Here is a 19303-nt window from a genome sequence, read left to right as displayed (position 1 = left end):
AAATTATACTATATACTGCTTTGCACAGACATAGCGGGAAATTGAGTAAGCAGAGGGACAACTGGGCTTGTTTGTCAGCAGTCAGTCCTCTGCAGTGCTATAGAATGTAAGCCCAGTGGCTTATGCAGGACGGTATTTGGAATGCATGTTGAGGGACTCAGCAAATTCCTTATCTTAATATTTTTTTTTATTTGCCCTTTCTAGTCCCACAGATATTCACCAGTATAAAAAGTGAGAGCATAGTGAAGTACATAAGACATTACAAGTTTTAACTGTGCACAAATTATCGAACCTCTTTGAGTCTCATTTTTATAAAAATAATGATAATATAACAGTAACAATAATTGACATTCGTTGAAGGTAATGGGTACTATTTCAAAGCACTTCTTCTACATTAGTTCTTTCTATAAAAAAATTTTCTTTGGAATGTGTTGTTAGAATTAAGGGAAATAGCTCAGGTAAGTTTCTTAGTAAAACCTCTGACCAATAATAATGGGTTCTCATAACAATCAGCTCTGTTATGGTTATTGAAACAATTATTATTCATTAATAGAATCATTGTGCTGTTAATATAAGTGCCTCCTATAACAAATTAACTCTAAAAAGATTTCAGAACTTTTGGTTCAGAGATGGAGTCTCAAGGCTTTGTAAAATTCCAGGATTGTCCGTAATTGGCAAAAATCAGAAAAACTAAGTGATATCCTAAATGGTATGGATACAAGTAGACTTCTCAGAGGGGTGTGGAAAAGTATGTAGTATTCTTTAGATTCTTAACATATATCAGGGTTTAAACATTATAGAACTATTCTCTTAAAAGGGAATGCCTCCCTGTGAGTAATTAAATCCTAATAAGAATAGCAAGAAAGGGAAGGGAAGAACTAAATGAGCTGGCTCTATAAAAAAAGGAATTTGAGAAAGCCTTATGCTGGTCCCTAGGTTGAAATCTAAGAGGGTTCCTATTTCCACCTGGAAATTCTTATTTGGTCTCTCAGGCTGTTCACATGAGACTCTGTGGTTTGACTTGACTCTACCATTAGACCTCCTGGATGATTCAATGTCAAATTAATTTTGTTCTGGTTTTGCAGGAATCAGAGAATGTTAGCACTGGAAAGAACCTTGTGCATAATCTATTTCAGGGATTTCAAATTTGTAGCAGATGCATCTCCACTCCCTTTCCTGCACCATGGTACACATCTCTAATTGAGGACAGCGCTTAACATCTATGTTTGTCTTTTAAGTCCTTTAAAACACAATATGCAGCCATTCCCAATTGATTGAAATTAGCGTGCACTAGTATACCAGTTTCCCATCCATGTCTCTCATCTATAGTCCTCTTGTGACTGTTGGGAAAATTAAGATGGCGTTTGTCATGACTATGGATTAGACCTGTGGACTGTGAAGTGAATGACATAACAGTTTTGAGAGATAAAGAGTTGTGGTGACAGAAATTTAAGCATCAACTATCATTTGAACTTGGGTATGGCCATAGTTTATTTCCTTATCTTTTATAGAGCAAGGGAAACATTTTTCAATGTCATTTACCTTCATAAAAAGAAATTAGAAATAATGATTCTAATTTTTATTTTAGAAGCTGTCCTTTTAAAATTTTTAATGGTTTGAATAGTTACGCAAACCTTCAAGTTTCTGGCCACTCCTTTTCCCTTCTCAGCATCCTTAAAATAAACAGCTTAGTAAAATTCCACATGTAAGTCTTGAGGCTGTTAAAATGAGCTCAGAATAAGTCAGGAAATTTCTGGGCCTCAGTTCCCCCTACTGGAATAGAATGAATGGGATACTTTATACGCGGAGAATACTTGTTTCCTCATATGTGTGAGATTAAAAGATGAATTACTTTTCAGTAGAGCATTGTGAACATTGTTCGTTCACAATGACATGTATATGCATTTATGTGTGGAGGAAGTAAGATTTAAGTTGAGGTGAGAGTGACTGCTCTATGGAGGAACACCTGAAATCAAGGACACTTCCATCTCTTGAAAGCTTTCATTCAATAATATCAACCTGGCTTTAAAATTATTAAACGCCTTTGTAGTTTGAACATTATAAAATGTACAATTTTAATTATACAAAGTAAGATTATTCATAAGGTACCATATAAAAACATAGTGACTATGATTTCTCTAATAAAGTTTCTATGACTTTCTGTAATTTAGAGTGGAAGCATCTCTCTGCAATAGAAGGGCATACAAGGTATGAGCCTTGTCATATTTTTTTCGGTGAGTCTGAGAAAAACTGGAGAAAATTGGAGCTTTTAGGCAGACTTGCAGAGATCAAATTCAGATCCAGACTAGCTTATTTTGTTTTTTTCAGAGTGGTATGTGTGGCTAGAGCAAAAAGAATTGCCAAATATGTGGCCATCCCTCTACTCTTTAAAATCATATGTGCTAAGTAAACTGGCTTGAATCCCATTCTTCTCTTTCTTTTTACATTAGACCCTCTTTTCACTTGAAAAGTTACAAGTTACATAAATTAGAAAATAAGCCAGTATTATAGAAGAACGTATTTATTGGCTGAGTAATAAACCTTAATTGAAGAAGTTAATAGAGTTAGAATTTCCCCTCTACTTGAAGTACAATTTACAAATGCAGACAGACAGAAACAAAAACCCCAACTAGAAAGAATACATTGCAACCTAAATCATAGGCATGTTAGAGTAGTGTAAAACAATCTACTTTTTTTTTTTCCAGAGGACTACAGATTGATGACATAGACATACAATTAGAGACATTGCAAATGAGCATACAAACTGGAGTCTGTGGTTGCCACAAAGCTGAGCTCTTACATGTGGCTACAAGAACTGACACACATCCACAGAAGCCCCTCAGACATCTCCCTGCAATGGATGATTTTGCACATGGTTTTTAGACAATACTCTTTACCCGAAACAAAATGCTTAAAAACAAAACCTTGGAGACCTTGATTAATAAATAAGAGAAAAGGAGAACAACAAGGTAACTTCCATCTTTTGGCAGGCATGCAGAGCTGCCCCTGAGAGTTCATCTGACAAACAGGCAGCTTCGACAGCTTTCAGGGCCCGGGAGAGAAGACTGAGAGGCCAAGGCAGGATGCACTTCGCTTTGGGGACACTTCCACATGTCACCTTATCAGTCCCCACTGTGTGTGTCTGTGTTGGTGCAGCTGAAACATGTGTCTCAGAGTTACAAAGCCGGCTAGGGAAGACTTGGAGCATCGCTTTCATTTGTTCTTTTCAGGTGATAAGTCCAGGTAAATCATAGAAACGATGTGTCAACACCAAACCAAACCCCCAAACGACTCAGCAACCCTTACTTTCTACAGATGGCCTCAGAGTATTCTCTCCATGCAAATCTGAATATGAGAACAGGTTACTTATCAGGGAACCGTTGCCCCTTCTTCTGTCCCACTCCCGCTCCAGTTCCACTGTGGGGGCTGGTTTGCTGGCCTCTGACTTGCACCTAAACTTTCAGATAATCATTTTTCAGCCGTCCAAGCCGGGTCCCATGGCTCCGGATGGTCAGGGCCAGTAGCTCGTACTTGTCTCTCAGACCCACGGAGATGTCGAGCGTCTCCTTCAGCAAAGACCTGGTGTGGACCAGCATCCCCAAGAAGTCTTCGTTGAGTTTGCTGTCCTGCCGGCTGTCCTGCTCCTGGCCCTGCTTGAACTTGCTTTCCAGCTCCGTGAGAGACTTGTCGGAGTTGGAGTAAGCATCCCCGATCTGGTGCGACTCCCGCCTCAGGTACTTGCCATAGCTCTCTTCCCCGTCCAGGTCATAAGAGATGCTCTTACTGATGCCCTCCAGGACGCGCCCAGCATCCTCCACCTGGCGGCCCAGGACCGTGAACTCCTCCCGCAGGGTGAGGCTGAGCAGACTGCTGGCCTGGCTGCCCTCCCCCTGGGAGCAGCGCCGCCGGTCACTCACCCTGAACAGTAACTGGCACTTCTCGGGGTCGTCGTTCTCCTCGTAGTCCCCGTCGGGCACGAAGTAGTGGTGCAGAGTGCCATTGGACATCTCCGGGTACAGGGGACCGTCGAAGTAGCCCTGACACAGATGGTAGAAGAAAGCCAGCCAGAGGAACTTCAGGAGCACCATCCTGGAGAGCTCAGGCTGGGAGCCCTGGAGAAAACTTTTGGTCCCGGCTGGAGGAGGAAGGGGATCCCCCTTGGAAGTCAGGGCCTCCCCGAGCAGGCGTCTGCAGCAGTCGCTGCGGGCTCGCGGCACGCTGGCTCCTCCTCCGCAGCTGACTGCATGGGGCTATGGCACCAGCGCCCGGTGGCACGGCTGGCAGCGCAGGATGCGCGCTCGCTCTGCCCTGCAGTCGCCGTGCGCTCTGCGGGTGGCTGGAGCTCCGCGGGCTCTTTGCCTGCAGGATCCGGGTGCGGCGGGGCCAGGGGAAGCCCCTCCTCCAGGGGGTCTGCCAGAAGACGGGCGGGTTTTACTGCCCTGCTCACACTTTTGGGTTTCCCTGGAGCTCCGGGAGATGCAACCTGTAGCTGGAGAGAGAGAGAGAGAGAGAGAGGCTCGGTCCCTCTGATAACTCTTTCAACTCCAGGACGGAGCGGGAATGCTGGAGCCTTTCCTAGGGCTAATTGATATCCAGAGGAATTTCGGCTCTCAAATTACAGCTGGTTTCGTCACTTGGAAGCCAGGGAAGTAGTTTGGAAGCAGAAACTCTCACCGGGTCTCAGTTATTAAAGGTACAGGGTCTCTTTTTAATGACGAGAGCCTGTCACCTGGAATTTAGCTTGAAGGAGAAAAAAAAATGGGAAGAGGATACAGACAATTCTTACAAGGGAAAGAAAGATCGGGTTCCTGTGAACACATTCTGAGAAAGGGGCAACGCTGTGTTTGTTGAATATGTCTGCTTTAGGCAGTAAAAGTGTGTGACTTTGCAGGCCAATTTGAAGAAGGGAATGGCAATTTTGTTTGAAAAATGGTTAATCAAAATGTATGGTAATATAGTAATAGTACTTTGTAAGCAGTAGGAATACAGAAAACTGACTAATATGTGGTTTGCTAGTAGGAATAAGACCAGAAGCCAAGAAATAGAATTTCACCAGTTTATTAAATAAACAACAGAGACAATTTTATGGAATTTTCGTTTGTGCAAAACTCCATGATAAGATCCTGAATTGCATCTTTTTTTTTTTTTGCGTCACACCCAGCGATGCACAGGGGTTGCTCCTGGCTCTGCACTCAGGAATTAACCCTGGCGGTGCTCAGGGGACCATATGGGATGCTGGGAATCGAACCCAGGTCGGCCGTGTGCAAGGCAAACGCCCTACCCGCTGTGCTATTGCTCCAGCCCCTGAATTGCATCTTTAACCTAACAACTTTACAGTTATTGCTGCACTTTGGAATAGTTAAGAGTTTTTGAAGAGTATGAGGCTAGCACTGATATATTCATTTCCAGGTGGAGAAGCCAAGGAACACAACAATAAGCACGTTGTATATAGCCACAAAGTTAGACTGTAGTTGAACCTGCACTTATTTAAGTCACTGGGTCTTTAAAATTTCACTTAAAAAAGCACTTCCCCCCACTGTGTCATTTTAGCTTCTGATTTAGGAATTGATTAGCAAATGTCCTTCCTTCAGGCCATCACATTTGCTCAACAGATGTTTATATAACATTTCTTATGTATGAGAGTGTTTTTTTAGGTGGTACAAGTAGGGATGTGAGAAATAGGGCTTCTCACTTCTCCAGACCTTTTATATGGAGAAATGGAGAGAAAATGACTACAAACAAATAAAACAGACATAAAAAGTTGTGCAGAAAAATATAGGGGGGGCTATGTAAGCAGAAACAGCATTCTTATATTTGTGATTATATTTGATATACCAAAAACAGTAACGATAGGTCTCATTCCCCTGACCCTGAAAGGGCCTCCAATCCTTGGGAAAGACGAGTAAGAAGAGGTTGCTAAAATCTCAGGGCTGAGTGTAATAGAGACATTACTGGTGCTCGCTTGAGTAAATCGACGAACAACAGGATGAGAGTGATACAGTGATTCTCTACCTACTTAGAAGTATAACTGAAGCACTCATGCACTTTACCTGGATTGATATTTATTTCCTTCTCTGTATCAGAGGGATTGGTGTCATTCAGAAAGAGACACAGTGTCATACAATTCTGGGACTGTCAGAATTGTCACCACTTTTACTGGTGTAAGCCACCCAGACACTTAGACAGACAATGAGAAGTCCAGTTAAGTAACAAATATTTTGTCAATGTGGAGTCCCAGGCTTTTGATTTTGCCAGGATTTTAATTTTTTTTTTATATTTTTATCCAGATATGTAGCATCATGCAACACAGGAGAAGTATTTTAGTGTTTCTGCCAACTAACAATTATGCTTTATAGTTGCTGTGTTTCAGCTTCTACAACCTCCTCCAGTAAAGAAAATGAACTGTTGGACTCAAAAGTCATATTGCTTCATTTCTTCTTCCTTGGGACATTTACAAATGACAACAGATGGATTCAAATTGGCCACTTGGCAAAGATGGGAGTGGAATGTACTGATTCAATCCACTTCTTGCACAATCATTCCCTGATTTACCACCAAGTTTAGTTAAGCAAATCTATATTAATCACTCTGCTACTTGTCTCATCTTATGTGTAGGACTCAAGATTAAATTGCTGCAAACAGATGCATACACATGTAACAAAAAAACATTACCCTACAAAGGGTTTTTCTGGTTAGAGGCTCAGGTATACAAATATGCAGTCATAATGAGAATGGCTAAGAGTATCTATTTTTCCATATAGACTTCATCTAGAGTTACAAACTCCATGCTACATATCAGGAAAGAATCATTTTGGTACAAATTTCTGAGAGCACATTTTAATCAGATTGAAGGAAATGTCGATTTTCAGAGTCTTGATTACCATTTTTGCTTAGACTTGGCCCAGAGCATAGCTGTTCTCTCACAATTCTTTGATCCTACTTCATCAGCATCTGCTTACTCTTGGGCAATCTCTTTCAGGATGGATACCAGTAACTTAGGTGATTGAGAAATTTTGTGCCTGTGTTTAGCTGGTTAGATTTCCTGATAGCTCAATTGCAGGATTTTCAAATTAGATTCAGTACCTATGGTTGATCTGAGCTATGTTATTAATTCATTATCAAGCCAGGCTGACAATAGCTCAAAGTTTGAGATGAGCCCCTGAGCTTAAGAAATAAGGGTACAATGTTGAAGCTAAAGAAAGGGTTCCATGCAGACGACTTGGCTAATATAGACTCCTGTTTGTGAAGAAGATGGTACAAACATTTCATTTTGGGGAATTAACTACAAATATTTACCGTATCCTGCACTTCACCTATTTGTATAAGTGCATTGGTGAATGTTTAATGCTGGCTCTAGGGGGAGATAAAAGTCTCTTTTGGAGCATTTTCTTGATTTTCATGCTCTCACAATAACTAATTTTATTGAATGTAGAAAGTACCAGCATGCTGTGAATAAGTTAAGCAGTAATGAATGTTATAATTTAAACTTATAATTTTAACATACTTATAAGCATAAATTATTTAATTTTTAGCAGGGATAATTTTGATAACTGGCTTGCAAAACTTCCCAAACCAAAAACTTGGATCTCATAAGCCCAATATCATCAGACTCCACAAGCTGGCCATAGTAGTTTGCATTGAACATTTTATTTTGTTCTCTATTAAAAGGTATTTACCTATAGCTTTTTAATGGGGTTAGAACTAAGGTGGGCTTCTCTGAATTAGTCAGAGGAAATTTCTACACATAGACAAATCAAACAAAGAATGAAAAGAATAAAACTAATAAACACTATTTCTTAATTTTACTGATTGGAAGTCTAAAAATGAAAACTAGAGACAAAGTAGAAGGCATAAGAAATCTAACAGTAGTGAAGGATGTCAGGAGCTAGAGCTAGAATCATGCAAGCAGAGAACATTATGTTCAATCCTTGCTATACAGTGTCGTCATGGTTGGCTGCTCAAAATCTGCTTATTTTTTAAAATTTATTTTATTGTTTTTATATTATTATTATTATTATTTTGCTTTTTGGGGGGTCACACCCAAGAGTGCACAGGGGTTACTCCTGGCTCTGCACTCAGGAATTATTTTTGGTGGTGCTGGGGGACCATATGGGATGCTGAGAATTGAACTCCGGTTGGCCGTGTGCAAGGCAAACGCCCTACCCGCTGTGCTATCGCTCCAACTCCTATTGTTTTTATTTAATCACCGTGAGATACAGTTACAAAGCTTTTATGACTGAGTTTCAGTAATACAATGATCAAACACCCATCCCTCCACCAGTATACATTTTCCACCACCAATGTCCCCAGTATCCCTCTTGCCACCACCACCCCCAGTCCCACCCCCGTCTCTGTGGCAGGCACTTTCCTTTTTACTTTCTCTCTACTTTGGGGCACGATGGTTTGCAATACAGATACTGAGAGGCCATCATGTTTGGTCCTTTATCTACTTTCAAAATCTGCTTATTTTTGAAAGCTTTTCCAGGGCACTCTCAAGTCTTGTCTCAGTGGTCTTCCCCTTTAGAGAAGGAAGCAGAAATTCATTCTGGCACCAAGGGCCTAAAAACCTGTAAGATTTCTTAAAACCTTGCCGAAAGTTTTTGTGATTCTCTGTTTCTGATTATGGCGTGAATAATTGGACTTTTATAGAAGGAAAGCTTATATGTATGAAGTGTAAGTGCATTGGATGCATGGGTACATTGTGTGCCGTGGCACAGACTAGAAACCTGAAGGAGAAACTAGGACACTGAGTCCTCAGTCTGAACACCTTCCAAAAAAAATCTACCAGGCTGAATCCCTGCACCAAGTAAAAGAAGGTAAAAAAATAGAGTAACTTGAATTTAAATTAGAACCTTAAAATGAGAGTAGAGAGAAAAATAAAAGAGAGACTATGAACGGTCTTCAGTATTCGATCAACTAATAGGTAATCAGTAGCATTTCTTGAACAACACTTGTTTACAGAAGGTAGAAAGGAAAGAGGAGAGAACTGTATGTGACAGAAATGTATGTAAGGAATTAAAATGCTAGAGGAGGAAGGGAGAAAAGAAGGGAGGGTATAAAATGTGTTTTGATTGTCTTATATACTATATGTGCTGAAGAGATAACACAGCAGTAGGGCGTTCGCCTTTCATGCTGCTAACCTGTGTTCGATTCCTCCGCCCCTCTCGCAGAACCCAGAAAGCTACTGAGAGTATCGTGCCCGCAGGGCAGAGCCTGTCAAGCTACCCGTGGCGTATTGGATATGCCAAAAACAGTAACAGTAAGTCTCACAATGAGAGACGTTACTGGTGCCCGCTCGAACAAATCGATGAGCAACAGGATGACAGTGACAGTGACATATACTATATGTCTCATTAAATCAGCAGTTTATTGTGATTTAATATAAGAGAACCGGGTAGGAGCTAAAGGACCATTATTTAATAAAATTATCTCAAATGAGGCTACCATCAAATAAAGACAATGGAGCATACCTATGAGAACATAATGGAGATGCTAACTAAAAAATTAATATGCGGGGTCTAATCAATTCTCTAGATACTTCTCAATTAATCAGAATAGACTGTGTTATGCCTGACAGCAAGTAATATTAAAATGCTAACCTAAGGGCCTGGAGTGATAGCACAGCGGGTAGGGCATTTGCCTTGCACGCGACCGACCCGGGTTCGATTCCCAGCATCCCATATGGTCCCCCAGCACCTCCAGGAGTAATTCCTGAGTGTAGAGCCAGGAGTAACCTCTGTACATCGCTGGGTGTAACCCAAAAAGAAAATAAATAAATAAATAAATAAATAAAAGAAAATGGCTAAAAAAAAAAAAATGCTAACCTAAATTCAAGTTTACAAGTCAAGGTACCTTTGTAAGTATCTTCAATGAGAAAATACTGCTGTACCACTTATAATATGAGAACTTCTAGGTTGATATTATCTAAGGAAGAGGATCCTAGGAAGTCTTGTGCTACACTTATAAAAGTCACATATAATTTTTGTGTACTAGTTGTTGACAAGTTTCATAAAAGTGATTCAGAGAGTACAGCGAGAGGGTAGATGTTGTCATCATTTGCCTAGATTATGAACAATTAGGTGGATAGAAGTATTAAATGTCTCTAACCATATTTTCCAAGAGATAAAGCACTGTAGACATTCTCTGCAACAGAGAGGAAATGAGTATATATGTTATAAATGTGTAAGTATGTGTTTTTATGTATTTTATAACTATAAATGTTATAAATATATTGCAATGCTATAAATATGTTGTACAATTGTGAAAATTATTTCAATTTTTAGTCAGGATAGACACAGCTTTTGCACTCATGCCTTTCGTCCAAACCAAGTCAGGAGGCCAGGGCTGAGGGCTTGGGTGATTGAGAGAAGTGCAGACAAGAGTCAGAATCTTAAGGAAGTGAAAAGAATCAAGTACATGAAGAATATGAAGAAGGGTTCCAGGAAGTGAGGGCGGGCTGAGGGTGGGGCATGAAGCATGATACAGATAGCAGGCTGCCAATCAGCTCGCTGAGGTGATTCTGAGGACAGAGGAACTAGAATTTCTGTATAAGGGGAGGAAATAATAATTGATACTCAAATCCTTACTGAAGAGATGCAGTCACTGAAAGTGATCGCAGGCAAGCTCAGAGCAGGGTGCTGTAAAGAAATTGGATGAAGTATTTATAATGCTTAAGCCAGGGCATTGTTTAGAGTCTCTGTGTACATGCTATGTCGGACACATTACAAGTACTTAGTGTCATTGACAGGAGTTTTCTCCTCCACTTCAGAAGCTTTCATGACTGTCAACTGCATTTAGACAGAAATTTAGTCCCCTTTGCTGGCCTACCAGGCCTTGAATTATTGGTTCCTAGTTCCTAAAGTCCTATCTCCTAAGACTACCTAGTGTTTGCACCAAGCCATATGAGATACTTCTAAACATTCTCCCTTTTCTCACTCAGTTAAGACTGCCTGGAATTTTATCCCCTACTCATCCTTTATGGGCTGGAGCGGTAGCACAGTGGGTAAGGTGTTTGCCTTGCACACAGCCAACCCGGGTTTGATTTCTTCGACCCTCTCGGAGAGCCCGGCAAGCTACTACCAAGGGTATCCTGCCCACACAGAAGAGCCTGGTAAGCTACCCATGGCATATTCCACATGTCAAAAACAGTAAGAACAAGTCTCACAATGGAACTGTTACTGGTGCCCACTTGAACAAATCAATAAATAACAGGGCTACAGTGCTACAGTCCTACTCATCCGTTATGTCTCAATTGTAATGTCATTTCCTCTAAAGTTCCTCCTTAATTTCTTTTTTTTAAAAAAAATGATTGATTCAATGTGAGATATAGTTACAAGCCTTCATGTTTGAGTTACAGTCATACAATGATCAAACACCCATCCCTCCACCAGTGCACATTCCCCACCACCAATATCCCCAGTATATCCCACTTTTCCCACCCTCCCACTGCCTCCATGGCAGATAATATTTCCCATACTCTCTCTCTACTTTTGGGCATTATGGTATGCAGTGCAGATACTGAGAGGTTATCATGTTTGGTCCTTTATCTACTTTTGGCACACATCTCCCATCCCTCCTTAATTTATGGACTCTAATTAGTTCTCTTCTCTGTTTCATTCTTTCTATCACTCTTTTTCTTGTGTAAATTGTTAATTATTCATAGTTATGCTTTAATTTGTATACTATGCTTTAAAGTTTTCTCTCTACCTCAACTTACACAACAAAAAGTCATTTATATCTCCTAATACTTAGATAATGCCTGGAACACAGGAGGTGTTTAATGAATACTTGTCAGCACTCTAGGTTAAGTTGGATACTTTTGCTTATTATTTCAACATCTTTTTTGTGGTATTTTTATGGTATTTTTTATTGTGTCTTTATATGTGTTTTTCTCTGTGCCAGATTATAAATCTAGTCTATTGTTACCATTTGTGAGTTCTTCAAGGATAGGGATGTGTTTTATTTGACTTAATATTCTCTGTGATTAGCCCAAAGCCAAGCATATCACAAGAATTAAATATTTGTTAGTTGTGATAATTGAATTGTGTAATTCAAGTCATTTTGTTATTAATCAGACTATCTATTTGAGCATATGTTTTTGCCTGGCTAACTGTCAGTTCCTAATGTCTCACACTTAATCAGGAAGATCATGGCAGGAGAGAAGTGAAAAAGCTTTGTGAATTCCATTTTCAGAACATTCAGTATCACTCTAAAGAGTGACTTTTGACCCATGCTGAATAAACTATGCAGTAATTTGTACATATGGCGCAAGTTTGTTCTTGTCTAAAATTTTGAAAAGCATGAGACCACCCTGCAGGGTAATTTGCTATTTGCTGGTAAAAATTTACACTTTTCTGCATTTTGAAGATCATGACCTAGATTCAGCTATTTTGGAGAAGAATTAGTGTTTATTCTCCTTCTTTTGCAGTTTCTTTTTTCTCATTGCTTTGATTCTTGAATCCAACAGAATTTAAGGAGATAAGAAAAGTCAGAGAGATAAAGTATAAGAAAGAAAATATTCCATCTCCTTTAACTCAGCAGGCACTAAGCTCAGCAATCAAATTGGAAAAGTAAGAAGATGCGTATATACAATCTATGGGGACTGCTGAGAAAGCAAGGTGCAGAGTCAGGAAATAAAAACACACAGTGAGGACAGTAGGGGAGGCACTTACAAAAATGATGGTGTCAGTGAATGGATGCTCACATCTGATTGGGAATAGACTTCTGTTTTTAGGCTAAGACTGACGTTATTGAGGAAAAATGGGACTGAATCAGTCCCCTTATTCAAGGCACCCATTATAAAGGATTCCACAATACTGGCCAAACAAATGCCCTTCAGAAATCAGATGGATTGGGAGTGGAGGAATGTGACCGGGTTATAACAGAATCTTTTTTTTTCTTAGAAAATAGTAACATTTTCCAAGCTTCTTCTTCTTCTTTTTTTTTTTTTTGTTCTAGTCTTTCTTTCAAGTGCTTGGAGATTTTCAAGTTGTCCTACTGCAAACAAGTCCTTGATTATGTTTTGAATGTAAACACAATTTATAATACTAAAGAAATGCGATTGGAAGGGGATGAGAGGCACTTTCTTTGAAGATGAGTCAAAATCAGCTTGTTATTGTGGCTTTGGGGAAGAACAGTCTGAACTTTAAAGAGCGTATTCCCACTTCTTACTTCCACACAGGGTTCAATTTACTTTCAATTTTTATAGGTCTCTTTTTGCTGCCTGCAAATGATCTACACTTTATCTCTCACTTTTCTTACTTGCTCCTCATTTGGCCCCATCATTGATTGATGTAAGGGCTCTTGATTTAGGGGCATCATCTTTTTTCCTCTCCTAGCCTTTCAGAGGAAGGGAACACCTCACTATTGCCCCAAGGGCCAGGTATAACCCATTAACAAGGATAGCCCATAAAGCCTGCTTAACTACCCTCCTCCCCACAATCATAATTGTCACACACACCCCTACCCCAGCTACAAGCAATTGTTCTCTCTGTAAGCCAGTTTAATGGGTTTATTTTGCTTCTGTAAGTAGCTTTGCTAATCACAGCTCCTGCAGCCCCTTGTCCATTATATCCAATGTCTGACTAGGATGAGATATTTTCCTTTATGAACTCATCTCTGACTTCTTCTGGGCCTCACGTTCTTTGGGACCCTAGTTGGATCTCCAAATAGGGCTCTGAGTGGCACTCATCTGTATCTTGAGAAACTCGATAACAACATGGTGACTTGATGAGCCCAATAGTCAAATAAATGAAGGAAGAAGAATAAGCTCACTCAGCCACCGCCAGATTATGATTTACTTGAATATGCTTTTTAGGTATTGAATAAGAATTTTGTGCATTCTCCTGTCTGATGCAAATGACTACAAGATAACTAAAGTTACAAATTTAGTACTGGCCTTGTGGTTTGAATCATGGATATGAAATAATTTATTGATATAGTACTAAACACTATCTGTCATTATAGTCAAGAGTATTTCTCTATCGTGCAGTTTAAGATTATCTAAACAAAATTTTATCAAAGCCTGATAAAATGTTCCTATAAAGATTTTTTGTTCATCACAGATAACACTTGATTTATTGAGTTAGTATTAGTCATATAGCCTATCTCATCTTTAGTAGGTCTGTAAATATTGAAAAAAAAGAAAATGCAGGGAACTATAAAAGTATGATTTTAATACTTTTATTAAAAATGTAAATTTTAATTAAATTACATTTTAAAATCAATTAAAATGTTAATTAAAATTTATTACATGATAGAAAGATATAATAAAGTTGGTTGCATGTTTTTTTAGTCAAAACCATTATAGTCATAATTAATTAAAAAATTAGACAGGATTTTCAGGAAATATCATTAAAAATAGTGTTCTTAGTGTATGTGTTCTTGTACCTATTAAAAGGATATCACTAGGACCAGACCTGAGTCATATCAACAGGTCCAACTCTACATATCCTGAACCTCTGTTTGTTCCCACATAACCCCAGGTGAGATTAATCTCCAGGTTGACAGTCCCAGAGCATTTTTGAAATGGGAAGTAGGTTCCTTTGGAATGGGAAGCAGTTTCCCTACCCTCCATCTAGGTCTTGGCAGCTTCCAGGCTGACTCCTGTTGTGTCAATAGACCCCACTCTACATTTAAATTGTGTGACTGCATGACAGCTGCATCCATCAAATCTCAAACTGCTCTAATTATCTTCCTGTCCCTTGATGAAGACTAGCAGAGAAGGAAAAAGACAATTCCAAGACTTATCCCTCAAAGACGTTGGGGAGTTGAGGGTAGAGGGGGAGGAACTATCTCCATTGATTCACCTTCACCTTCCATACAGCAGGAACACAGTAAATCCAAAAAAGGAAGATGTAACTCCTGGCCTGTGCTCAGGGATCATTCCTGACAGTCCTCTGGGGAGCATATATAGTGCTAGGGATTAAACTGGCATTGATGTCATATAAGGCAAATACCTTACCCTTTGTGTTATCTCTCTCGCTCAAAGGGAGTTTCTCAGAAAATCTGGATCTCCACCTTTGTTTTTTCCCTTTTTGCAGGGAGAGCTTTAGGGGTTGCACCACACCTACCTTAGTAGCTATTCCTGAATCTGGGTCAGGGATCATGCCTGTTGGTACCAGATCAAACTGGAGTTAACTGCATGCAAGATAATCACTCTAGTCCCTGTCTCTTTTGCACTCATGTAATTTCTAAGAATAAAAAACTACAAACAAGATTCTCCAAGTGGAAAAATAATGATAATCATAGACACATGAATTCATATTTGAAATGGTTTTCATCTTTTGGAAATTAAGCTTAAAATACTTTTGAAAATGAGAAACATTAATGGTGCAATACTATATGAAACTCATTTAAACAACAAAACAGTAGAAAACCAAGATGGTGCTATGGAGGTCAATGCTTTCTTCTGTGGAGGAATTTTAGTCAATTGTTGTGTTCTTTAATTTTGTCTATGTTTCTTGTATTGCCCTAAAGGGGATATATGCGTACTAGGAAGGAAAAGAGAAAAGGGGAAATGGTATGCCGCAGCTGGAAGACCCGAGTCACATTCAGAAATGTCTGATGACTTATTCGACTTGACACATTCTTGAGGCTGAATTTCCCCTTCCCATCCTGACCCTGGAACTAGAGAATCTTGCTTGCATTATTTTTCTAAATCTGCCACTGGAGTTTCTTTCTCTCATTCTCTTCTCCCTCCCTCCTTCCCGTTCCCTTCCTTTTGCTTGTGGGTGACACCTGGCTGTGTTACGGCCTACATCTGGCTCTGTGCTCAGGGATTACTCCTGGCAGGATTTGGGGACTGTGCGAGGGAAGTCAAGCTGTACTCTCTGGTCACTCCATTTTTATTTAAATATAAATGACTTCTTCACAGGTGGTTAAATCATAATAAGATATGTAGTTGTTCACATGCAAATATTGTAAAGAAAATGGGGTCAACTAGAATCAAACATCTCAGTAAACCATTGTGAGCTATAATAATTTTCACATTTTTTCTTTTACTAAACTACTTTTGATAATTCCATTTTCCATTTTGTTGTAACAGGAAATATAAAGTAAATTATTATATGCTAAAGGGGCAGGCTTGGGGGCTGAGTGAGAAACTGGGTACACTGTTGGAAGGAAGGTCACACTGGTGGTAGGATTGGTGTTGGGACATTGTATACTTAAAACAACTGAACTATGAATCACTTATAAGCCATGGTGCTTAAATAAAGTTTACAATTAAAAAAGAAAATGTGGGGAAAGTGATAAACTTCTATTTTCTACTATGAAAAATTAAAAGGACTATTTAACAAAAAATCATGAAAAATACTTTCATATATTTTTATCAAAGCTTTGAAAAAATGAAACATTTGAATTTTAAAACCAGAACATGTACAATCAGGGTGGTATCTTTAGTAACCAAGTAACTGATAATGTTTAGAAAAACTTAATAATATAAGAGAGAGATTTGTGGATTTTTTTAGAGAAGTAGACCAGTTCCTAGTGCAAGTTGACAGCAAATTATAATTTATGAATAGTGGAAAGATGTGACTTGTAATAACACTGTTATGAGAACATAGTTAAATGATAGGGTTGAAGTTATTTGATATAAAAATTAAAACTTGTCTAGTATTTTTTAGAGACTTTAGTCTTTAGGATATTTTAGCACTGTAACACTGTTGTCCCATTGTTCATCGGTTTGCTAGAGTGGGCACCAGTAACGCCTCCACTGTGAAACTTTTTGTTACTGTTTTTGGCATATCGAAAATGCCATGGTAGCTTGCCAGACTATGCTGTGCGGGTGGGATACTCTCGGTAGCTTGCCGGTATCTCCAAGAGGGATGGAGGAATCAAACGTGGGTCAGCTGCATGTAAGGCAAATGCCCTACCCGCTGTGCTATTGCTCCAGTCCTAGGATATTTTACTATGGGCTATCTATGTCACTGGCTTCTGTGTATATGTTTTGATGAAATGGGTATAAAACTTTCTGCCCAGGATAATCTCAGTCCCTGTTTTATCATCCCAGAGGGATAATGGATTTATCTTAGAACTTGGAGCCAAAGAGAAATGAACAAAATGATCTCCAGAGAAGAGAAATATCCTTTTCAAGAATAATATAAACAAGATTAAAAATAACTAAAAGTTATGTGTCTTAAAATTCTACCTCACTCTTGTAGAATAATTTCTATGATTGCTAATTTGCAGAAAATTTTCTTTTTCTTTTTAACTTTTTTCCTTCAGGTATAGCTGCATTTCAGAACTGCCTAAAAATAGGGAGGGATTAGCTTGAAATGGTGAATTGATTGTGGTTTGCACTGTACAGTAATAGGAAAGAAAGAAGATAAACATTCTCAGGCTAGGATCTTATGAAACAAAATATCAGATTTATTGGTTTTATTTGGATTTTATATGCTAGATAATTTTAAAAACAATCTGTGTTTTTTTTCGTACTCAAGATATATTACTTTAGTGCACTGTAATCCTGGCTTTAGAACCCAAAACATGGAAAGGTTTATGTGTAATTTCATTTGGGACATAAAAAAATTTATTGAATAATACTGTTCCAAATAACCAAAACCAGAGTATCATCACACATCTGTACTTAAACATTAGGTGTAAACTTATGTTACCAGCACACAAAAATAGCACATAATTTGTGATTCTGGCCAAGATGGAGAAGCAGATTAAATATAATCTCCAATATGAAGTAATTTAACCACAGACATTTTACATTAAACAAGAGTTTCCAAGACATGGGCATTTACAAGGGACAGTAATCCCTGAGTGTTAGCAAATGAAATGCAATATAGAAAGGTTTGTATTGTGAGGAGACATGGTGGGGAGCATGATACTGGTAGTGCCAGAGTCCTTCTTGATTTAAAAAAAAATGGATTAGATGTTGAAGGAAGTTAAGTTTGCCTGAGAGTACAGAACATATCAGTGGAGAGAATAGAACTTTATAGAGATAGAACTCCAGAAATCTGAAGAAGGTCTTCATCTTCATCACTAGTCACATATTGATTAGTACATATATGTGAAGAAAATGCCATAAAGAAAAAAATCTGAAGAAGGTCTTCATCTTCATCACTAATCACATATTGATTAGTACATATATGTGAAGAAAATGCCATAACACTTTCTTCAAAAGGCATATACATCCAGTCCTGATAAGAATATTGACTGATCTAACATTTTAGCAAACTTCTCAAAGAAACTAAGAATTGACACTTATGTCCCAGCAATTCTGCTTCTTGGCATCTATACCAAGGATACAAAACCTCTATTCAGAAAAGACATTTAGAACTGGAGATATTGTACAGTGGTAGGGAACTTGCCTTGAATGCAGCCAATATAAATTTGATTCCTGGCACACCATATAGTCCTTTTAAGACAGTAGGAGTAAGGGAGAGAGAAAACCCTCATAAACTGAATCAGAAATAAAAAGGGGGACATTACAACAGAAACTACAGAAATTCAAAGGATCCTCAGAGATTACTTTGAGAAACTTTATGCCACGAAACACAAAAACCTCAAGGAAATGGATAAATTCCTAGATTCCTATAACCTCCCAAGGCTGAACCAAGAAGACATGGAATAACTGAATTGACCTATCACCATCAAGGAAATTGAGATGGTAATAAAAAGTCTCCCCAAGCACAAAAGTCCTGGCCCAGATGGATTCACTAGTGAATTCTTCCAAACCTTTAAAGAGGACTTACTCCTTTAAGCTTTTCCAGGAAATTGAAGTATCAAAAACACTTCCAAACAGTTTCTATGAAGCAAATATCACACTGATACCAAAAGTAGACAGAGATACAACAAAGAAAGAATTATAGACTGATATCCATGATGAACACAGACACAAAGATCCTCAACAAAATATTAGCAAATAGAATCCAACAACTCATCAAAAAGATCATCCACCATGACCAAGTAGGATTCATCCCAGGGATTCAAGGATGGTTTAACATTCTCAAATCAATCAACATAATTCATCATATCAATAAAAGAAATAATAAAAAACCTTATGATCACATCAATAGATGCAGAGAAAGCATTTGACAAGATCCAGCACCCATTTATGATGAAAACTCTCAGCAAAATGGGCCTTGAAGGAACTTTCCTCAATATAATCAAAGCCATCTACCAAAATGCCACAGCAAGCATCATTCTCAATGAGGAAAATCTAAAAGCCTTCCCTCTAAGATCAGGCACAAGACAAGGTTACCTGCTTCCACCACTCCTATTTAATATAGTAGTGGAACTCCTGACCATAGCAGTTAGATTAAAAAAAAAGATATCAAGAGCATACAGATCA

General features: G+C 38.7%; 1 protein-coding gene across 1 annotated transcript; it reads right to left on the bottom strand.

Moving 5' to 3' along the window:
• Positions 1-246: 246 nt before the first annotated feature.
• Positions 247-4088, bottom strand: FIBIN (fin bud initiation factor homolog). Its single transcript, XM_004607858.2, has one exon. It carries the CDS (start codon positions 4086-4088, stop codon positions 3453-3455), a length of 636 nt encoding a protein of 211 aa, XP_004607915.2. The 3' UTR covers positions 247-3452.
• Between the last annotated feature and the right edge of the window lie 15215 nt (positions 4089-19303).

This window comes from Sorex araneus, chromosome 6 (genome assembly GCF_027595985.1).
Source record: "Sorex araneus isolate mSorAra2 chromosome 6, mSorAra2.pri, whole genome shotgun sequence".
Taxonomy (NCBI): domain Eukaryota; kingdom Metazoa; phylum Chordata; class Mammalia; order Eulipotyphla; family Soricidae; genus Sorex; species Sorex araneus.
The sequence above is the reverse complement of the archived record's forward strand: the minus strand, read 5'-3'. Positions and strand labels throughout refer to the sequence as shown.